The sequence below is a fragment of the Gordionus sp. m RMFG-2023 genome, chromosome 2 (genome assembly GCF_954871325.1).
Source record: "Gordionus sp. m RMFG-2023 chromosome 2, tfGorSpeb1-WG-v2, whole genome shotgun sequence".
NCBI classification, from domain to species: domain Eukaryota; kingdom Metazoa; phylum Nematomorpha; class Gordioida; order Chordodea; family Parachordodidae; genus Gordionus; species Gordionus sp. m RMFG-2023.
This window is the reverse complement of record NC_088776.1, coordinates 30,229,621-30,239,011: the sequence shown is the minus strand read 5'-3', so window position 1 is coordinate 30,239,011 and position 9,391 is coordinate 30,229,621. Positions and strand designations below refer to the sequence as shown.

The following is a 9,391-nucleotide window of genomic DNA, read 5'->3' as shown; positions in this document are numbered from 1 at the left end:
ATAACAGTTTCTGAATATATATAATTAGAGTAGAAACTAAACAGCTAAATTACTGATGCCGGAAAAAGTTTGTACCTTTGAAACAGCTTACCAGACGATGAATATACGAAGCTACAAGTTATATGCACCAGCGCCGAGTTCACAAAACCATCAATACTAATAAAGAAATTTAAATTATTAAATGCGGACGAACCTAGAAATTCTACTAAATGAGCTGAAGTTTAAAATAAGGGCGAAAAATACAGAATAGTGCCTCGTCTTAGTAAGCCTAATGGTGATTGTAAATTTACAGGTAATGACAGAATAACAGAAGAAGTTAAATTATCCACCATTAATAAAGAAATAAGATATATTTTTGATATTTATATAAGATACTAGCATCTGTATCAAAGATTCAATTTTTCATAAAGAATCTGTATCTAGATTCTTTTTCAGAAGGACCTACCTAACTCTGCTAAGGTTTTACGCTGATCAAAGACACGGTTTCTGCTTTGTAATATTTTAAATATCCGTTATCAAACTTGAACGATTTAATTTGTAAATTTTCAAAGGAATAGAAATTCGCCAAAATATCTTTAAAAGTGCTTTCTTAACACAAAGAAATTTACAAGATTACCATTTGGAACTGCATCAGCTATATTTCAACATGTGGATCAACTTTTTGGGGCCAGAAAAGATGTCATATTTTACGACTTGCTTATAATTGGAGCTGACGAAGAGGCACATTTTTGGATAACATAAAAAAGGTCTTAGAAAGAATTACTAAATATAATCTTATACCCAACTTTGTTAATTAATAATAAAATTCGTTTCCTGAAACACAACATAAACGTAAATTTATGATTTAATATATAATTTGGTGAGGAACTACCGAACACCCATATCCTCTTTCATAATGTGAAATCTGAATTAATATATATTTTTATATATAATCGCATCGCCGTAGTCAAGAAATGAACGTTTTCGTATAACCTTAATGTTAATTTTTAATTTTGGTATTCCTATCATCTTAATGTTAATTTTTATTTTTCGTATCAATTTTCCTATCATCTTAATGTTAAATCGAAGAGACTATATATCTCTGATGTTAAATTATTTTTTTTTTTAAAAAAGAAAACTTTATTTAAATTTTTTTATACATCAACGAGATTCGCACTGAGTTAACGTTCGATAAATAAACGTTCTTTCCAGTCACCCCCCTTCTATATTAAATTTTGTAATACAATTCTTCTTATATATGTAACTATATTATGATAAAGTAATTTAAATATATCAATATTTATCCTTTTTATTGGAAGCTCCAGGCTTGGGAAAACAATTTCAAAATTATTTTCGGTTGGCCAGGTTTGAGAATTTTTTTTAAATAATTAAAATGGGTCGGGCTGGGCTTGGAAAATATTTTTATAAATTATATTGGGCTAAGCTTGGGGAAAATTTTTCAAATTATTATCAGCTTGGACCCTTGGAAATTTTTTTATCATTAATTATGATCAGACATTGACCTAAAACAAATAAACCAAGGCCCATAAAATCTGATTTTAATTGTATTTTTAAATTCATTATGATATTTTAAAATATTTTATTCGAGTCTCAACTACCAAAATTATTATGATCTTTGGTTGGTGTTGGGGAAATTTTTTAAAAATTATTATGGCCTTGGATCTTCTTGGGAATATTTTCAATGTTGAATAATAGGCATAGATGATAAGTAATATTTTAACAAATAACATTGATATGGGTATCAAGTAAAAGCTTTAAATATATTTTGACTCAAAACATAGCATTTTAACTTCGTTTTAATGGATTGGATCTGACCTGTAGGTGGGAGGGGGTTATAAAGAATAAAAATTGTATATTATTTTCAAATAACAGGTAACAACTATCATAAGATTAAGGAGAAAATTCTCATTCCCCGTCATTTTTGAAGAACTCAGCAATGCTGACTAACGGGAGCTCTGGTACTCTTAGTTATATATTTTTCAATTTGCCCTTCAAGAAAGACGGGTTATTATACTTTTCTCCCTTATTCGATGATAGATGAATCAGAAATTAGGAATATCTTATGAGGTGCGACAAATTTACCACTTTTCACCTAAATTCTAATATTTTTATAAAATATATTAATAAAGTATATTTAGCACCATATACACAAACTAGCCCTCAACCCCGTCATTCTTGACGAGTTATTAACTAGTATTTCTATATTCTGCTATTTATTTGTATTATGGTTGAATAAGTATTGTCAGACGCGTACGCAGGAATTTGGTCTGGGGGGGGATAATAAAATTTTTTAAGAAATATTATTGTTAATTAAAAATACTAAGCATAAATTTATTAGGATTAATAACTTTTCTAATACACAATTTTAAACTAATGTGAATTAAAAAAATTATATATATAAACCGGCATTGAAAAACTATAAAATAGATGTCAATTATAAAATATAAAGTGAATTTAACTCACGATATGAATCACTTAAATGACCCAAAATTGAAATTTGAATTTTTTGAGCTTTTAAAATATATAAAGTATAAAAATTTAAATGTTGGAAATATAAATTAATACACAAAAAGTTTCTTAGGAATAATTGTATTTTGTATGTTTTGAGCTAATTTTTCAATTATCTATCCTTGCTTGGCGTTAAATGCCTATGAATATTCAAAAGATCCAAATCATTCAATTTCAGATGTTGTATTTCATAGGCATGTTTTCCACAGACTTGCAGGCCCGGCCCCCAAGCCGGACCGTATTTCAATTTTTTTAAATTAATCCGGGCCGGGCCCGTAATTTATTTTAAAAAAAACACCCGGGCTGGGCCTGAAAATTTTTTTAGAAAAAATATCCGGCTGTATATTTTAAAACCAAATATTTTGAATCGCCATTATTAGCTATAAAAATCAAAAATAAATATAATTTATTTTAAAATTCGGGCCGGGCGTGAAAATTTTAATAAAAAAACCCGAGCTGGAAAAATTTTTTAAAAAAAAATCTTGGCCGTGTCCTGCAAATGGTACCTCTGCAAGGCTCTGTTATTCTTCTTAAAAAAGAGAGTGTTCTCTCATTAGTTTACTAAAGAGCTGCTAATATATATATAACCATTTTAATACATTGGGAGTATAATCTAAAATGTGTTTGAAATAAAAAGCATTCATAGCATTTTTTGGGACTGTATCAACCATAGTTAATCTTTTAATCATAGTTATTCAGCTAATAAGGCATCATAAGATATTTTAACATCTTCATGATAAAAATATAACAAATATTTATATTTTTTTTCTATCACCATATGAAAAAGGTTGGCATAGGGGACATTTGTTTTGTAATACTCTTCTACTGATCCTATATTAATGTTTTGACGATGAGCTTGCTTGCTGCAAGTCGAGGGGGGGCAGATATTAAGCACGTATAGCTCTGCTTTTGACTCAACAATAACATATAAAATAGGAAATTCTTCAACAACATTAGCCCTAATTTCCTTGAGTTCTAATAAAATGCTCTCCGCTATTCTCATCTTCTTAATCAAGTCCATGTTATGTTTTTGAAAAGTATTACATAAAATAGTTGTATAATTAAATAATACATTGAGAAAAAAAATTTGGAATAAGTATTGAATCCAATAATTTTCTTGCTTCTGAGGAAATATTTCTTTCAAGCCATTGTGATATTTCAGTAATAGCATTAATAATCGGCTCTTCTAACTCCATAATAGCTGTTACTGCTTGTGGCGGAGACTCGCTCTCGTTGGACAACCTTGCAATTTCTTTCTCCCTGTTGGACAAGTTTCAGAGATAATTATTATTTGACTAGAAATTTAGATAAATATTACGCCACTAAAATTTGAAAATAATAGGAAAATTACGCCAAGGAAAACTTGAAATCGAAGTTGATTGATAAAATAACTTAGTAGATGAATGTGATAAATAAATGTAATTAAATATGGAATAAATATTAACAAATATAAATTAATATTAAAAATAATATTTTCGAAAAATATAATCCGGCATCTGCATTTTTTGGCTCCCCCCCCCCCAATGAGTATTGTGTTTACAATTATTATCTTATATTATATTATCAAGTTTTTTACCTTTATTAATTTTACCATATAAAAAAATTTATTATTTGCTATAAACTTTTGATAACATATTATATCAGCAACTATTGAAATAAAGAGAGAATTTACCCGTATTATAATTTATATTTTCTACTTTAAAATATCATTTATAAAATCAAGAATATACACAATAAAAATAAATATTCAAATTTTTGTTTATTAAATATTATCTACTAGTTGATAACCCGTCAAAAATGACGGGGATGAGAATTTTATTCGTTCTTTTACGATAATTCTTTTTACCCCTCCCCCTCCTCCTTCAGGCCAATTCCAACCCATTAAGACTAAGAGAGAGGAATTGTCTTTTTTATTCAATGATTGATGAATAATATATTTTACCTTTATTTGATGATGGATGAATCAGACATTTTCCTTTTTATGAGATGTGATTTCGAAATTTATATTTTAAATTACAAAAATGAAACAATATCTCTTATTAGCACCCTAAATACTAACATTATTTACCAGAGCTCCTGTTAGTCAGAATTACTGTTCACTCCCCACCGCGTGAAGGTAGGAGATGGATTTTAGGGGAGCAAAGAAATGAAAAAAAGAATGAAAATAAGAAGGAAGAAATAGAAAAAAAGAGACAAAGATATGAATTATAAGAAAATATAATAAATATTTATACTTCAAGAGTTGATGATTATCGGGTTACAACACATATGCATTTGTAGCCATATAAAAAATATAATATAATAAATTTTATAATATAGAAAATTTTACCTAAAAAAGGAGATTTCAATCTCTTTTCTTTGCTCAAGGTGGTTTCGTTTTTGAAGATGATGTTGTGATTTCCTTGCTCGTAGTTTGTCGTAAATAACCTGAAATAAAACGTGTAAATTGAAATTAAATAGAATATACTGTTGTTGGTGAGGAAGATGGTTTAGCGATGGTGAAGAAGTTCTTTTTTCTTTGCTCAAGGTGGCTTCGTTTTTGAAGATGATGTTGTGATTTCCTTGTTCGTAGTTTGCCGTAAATAACCTGAAATAAAACGTGTAAATTGAAATTATAAAATAGAATATACTGTTGTTGGTGAGGAAGATGGTTTAGCGATGGTGAAGAAGTTCTTTTTTCTTTGCTCAAGGTGGCTTCGTTTTTGAAGATGATGTTGTGATTTCCTTGTTCGTAGTTTGCCGTAAATAACCTGAAATAAAACGTGTAAATTGAAATTATAAAATAGAATATACTGTTGTTGGTGAGGAAGATGGTTTAGCGATGGTGAAGAAGTTCTCTTTTTTTTGCTCAATGTAGTTTCGTTTTTGAAGATGATGTTGTGATTTTCTTGCTCGTAGTTTGCTGTAAATAACCTGAAATAAAACGTGTAAATTGAAATTATAAAATAGAATATACTGTTTTTGGTGAGTAGATGGTTTAGCGATGGTGAAGAAGTTCTCTTTTCTTTGCTCAAGGTGGTTTAGTTTTTGAAGATGATGTAAAGTTGGTGATTTGATGGTGAATAACAAAGTTGGTGACTTTTTTAAATTTCTTACAAATTATGAATTTAAGATTTCATTATATACGATATTTTGTGTGAATGTTTTATCATTTTTTAAAATTTTTCCTTGTAATTCTGATGGCAAAATCATAATTTTCATATTATTTTGAGATTTACATCTAGTAAGAGCCACATATAGTTGTCCATGGGCAAAGACGGGCTCAGGGAGGAATAAGCCTACATGATCAAAAGTTTGTCCTTGACTTTTATTTATTGTAATCACAAAAGCGGGAATTATAGGAAACTGTCGTCTTTTTAAAATAAATGGTAACTGAGAGTCACTTGGAGCTAGATCTATTCGTGGGAGAAAAACTCGATAACCCTTATTAGTGCCTGTCAATACCTCAGCGTCGATAAAATTAATATGTAAATGTCGTATGATTAAACGGGTACCATTACAAAGTCCTTTCTTTGGGCTCAAGTTGCGTAATAGCATAACAATTGTACCAACCTTAAGTGTTAGCTTGTGAGGTGGCATACCGGATGGAGTTTGTGAATGCAAAAATTCTAGTGGAAAATTCATTATATCATCCTTATTATCGCTTTCAATGGAATCTGCACTATAATAATGTTTGATAGGGCCTGAAATTATATTAATGATATCGTTGTTGAGGGTAAGTGCAATTTTATTTTTGGTGGTTAATATTATTTTAGTAGAAAGACTAACTATATCAGCAATTTCTATAGAATTACCATACACATTTTATTAATGAATCATTTTCAAGCAAATAAGGTGGGATTTCAACACTATTTGTAGGAGATCAGAATTGCTGCGTGATAGCCCATCTCCAATTTTAAGTAACCAAGCATTGTAATCAACTTGATCTGATGAAATACGCATATTATCAATCAAATGTATTATTTTAAAATGACTCCATAAATATGAACTTTTTATACAGGACTCTATAATATCGACTTTGGAGCCTTTAGGCACTACTGGTAAAGTCTGTCTAAAATCACCACCTAATAAAATTACTTTTCTTCCAAATGGGTGGGAATTTTTCATAATGTCTTTAAGTAATCGGTCAATGCATCGCAAAGCGTGTTTAGTCATCATTGTGGCCTCATCAATAATAATCAATTTGCTATTTTTAATATCTAGAGCTAGCGAACTATGTAAATTCATATGGGATGTAGAAGTTTCAAAGATAGGCACAGGTAATTTAAATCCGCTATGGATGGTTCTTCCCCCTTTAAAAGAATAGAGGATATGCCGGTGGTTGCAAAAGGCAATACAATTTGATTTTTTGCTCTTATACAACACATTAAGGTATTGTAAAGATACGTTTTACCTAAACCTCCAGGGCCATCCACGAAGAAATATCTTCCTGGAATATTTTCTAATTCAATCGCTTGTATAATTAAATCAAAAGCATATTTTTGTAATCGGTTTAATTTAGATATACGCTCGATTGAATCGGCAGCTTCAACATGGGCATCATAATGTTGTTTTGGGGGGATTTTTGTAGGTGAAGGAAGATCAAAACTTTGACAGCATAAACCATGATCAAGAAAAACGTTTTCAATGTCCATTAAAGCCATGTTTATTGCAATTACTTCTGAATATTGACGCAAATAATCTTCAATCATCATAAATCTGAACCTATTCCATAGATATGCAGGATTTTCAGGCTGACAAAAAATGCAGATAAAGGCAAAAGTACTCCGAAGTTGTGACGGCATTTGATATATTGATCCCTCTTCTAAGCATGATTCCCACTCTTTATCATCTGATAACAAATTTCTTTTAATAGCTGCCTCTTTAAAAGTACTCATTAAAATTCCATTAATAGTTTTTAAATAATCAAAACTTGTAGCCCCGCAAACATGAAGTAATAATAATCGAAGGAAGAATCGTTCACCAGAATTAGGATGAACGGAATACATTCTCGAAATTACATTTAATCGTTTTTTTCTTAGTTTCCAATGGTAATTTGTAAACACATAATGATAAGGTATTTCCCCATAAAGATATTGTCTATCATTTAGATCTGTCTTATTTAACTCAAACCATGCCGTTAAAGTAGTATGTTTATTTTCTGATCTCAATAAAGCATCTCTTTCATGTCCAGCAGTGAAATATACTGGCTGTTGTAAAGGTAAATGAATTCCTAAGCTAATAACAGCGTGCGAGCGGTCATGCATATTATTTTCTAATAATCTCCACATTGATTCACATGCACTCACATATCGCGCATTTAAATGAGATTTAATTTTGGCATGAATATTTATATTTGAAGCAACATTAATGTCAACATTAGTACAGTCATAGCCCTTATAAATATACTTAAAGATATATTTTACCGATTTAATAGATGTACAAATTTCCACGTTAATATGAGCATTGAATTTTAACATTAGATATCGATTATATGGAATAACATAACGATTATCCATAGGTTTACCGGAAAGAATTGTAATACCATTATCTCGCCTTTTATAATATGGATACCCATCAATATTTGGTCTTGTTTCCATTTGAAAATCCTTCGGAAATTTTTTGGTACATATGCCATTTTCCATGCAAGGCGATTTGGGGTTAAATATCCCGCAAGGACCATGTATCATAAAATGGGTAATAATCTGAAAAAGTTTAGGATCGAGAATTTTATCTGGCATTTCGGCACAAACAAATTTATCTATAGCTTGAGATGTTTCAATTTTGCTATCATCGTTTAAAATAATAAGTATATGGGCATGAGGCAAACCTCTTTTTTGGAACTCGATTGTATATATAAAAGCCATAGATTTACCAAATAAATTTTTTTTATTTATATCGAACAATAATTCATTTAATTTCAATTTAAAAACACGGGCTATTAAATCTGATCTATCTGTAGGACTTTGCCCGGGAAATAGATTTTCCTTAATTTCACGCCAATTAGGATTGCATGTAAAAGTAATAAACAAATCAGGTTTGCCAAATTTGAGCACAATGGCCATTGTTGCATCGTGATAGCGTTCTCGCATATTTCTTTGAGAACCTTGAAAAGATGATGGTAATATAACTGCTTTGCCGGGAATTATATTGTTTGACTTTGTTTCCAAGTAGTCCATTAATCCAGAATATTCATCTACTCGTAATTTTGGCTGATTTTGTCTAATAAAATTTAAATTATTAGCCTCGACCTGTAAATAGGAATCAACAATATATTGTTGTGATAATTTCCCAGCAAAAAGGATTGGGTTGAATTCATTTTCACGAATTGCTAATCTAAATATTTTAAACTGTAGTAGTGAGATATTTGCCCTTGTACGCCCTGTATCTTCACCCTTTAAATCTGGTTTCCATCCAGGGTCACCAAAAGGAAATAATAGAGGATATACCATTGGACCAAGATTAGGGCTTAATATATTTATATTTATCAGATCACTACCATCAACTCGAGGATAGACCTTGATATCCCGTTTAAATGGGGGTTCACCATCATCATTTGTAAAAATCATAGCTACTTCATCTATATTAGAAATGTTATATCTTCGCTTGTCACTTGAGCGATCTGCACGAAAAATCATATTGATTTTTTGAACTGGACGATTTTCTTGAATAGCCCTATTTTTTTCTTCTTTCTCAATTTCTCCCAAGGTTTTAAAACTAATAGAATATGGGTTATTCTGTCTTAATAAAATATCTAATCTTTTTAAGAGATCCTAATTGCAACCAGAATTTTCTTTCATGTGTAACCTGCCATTAACAGCCTGGGTGGTCTCAAGGACATATAGTTGTGCAAATTTAGGAGGCATCCCAGTGGAAGGATATAAATGAGATGTTTGGTGATAAA

General features: G+C 30.2%; 1 protein-coding gene across 1 annotated transcript; it reads right to left on the bottom strand.

Annotated features, from left to right (window-relative positions):
* Positions 1-6,731: 6,731 nt before the first annotated feature.
* LOC135924248 (uncharacterized) lies at positions 6,732-9,125 on the bottom strand. The gene has a single exon (XM_065459300.1). The coding sequence runs from the start codon at positions 9,123-9,125 to the stop codon at positions 6,732-6,734; it is 2,394 nt and encodes a 797-aa protein (XP_065315372.1).
* Positions 9,126-9,391: the final 266 nt, after the last annotated feature.

Excerpts from the sequence above, each read along its gene's own strand:
- LOC135924248 (XM_065459300.1), bottom strand. The coding sequence starts at position 9,125 with ATGATTTTTCGTGCAGATCGCTCAAGTGACAAGCGAAGATATAACATT.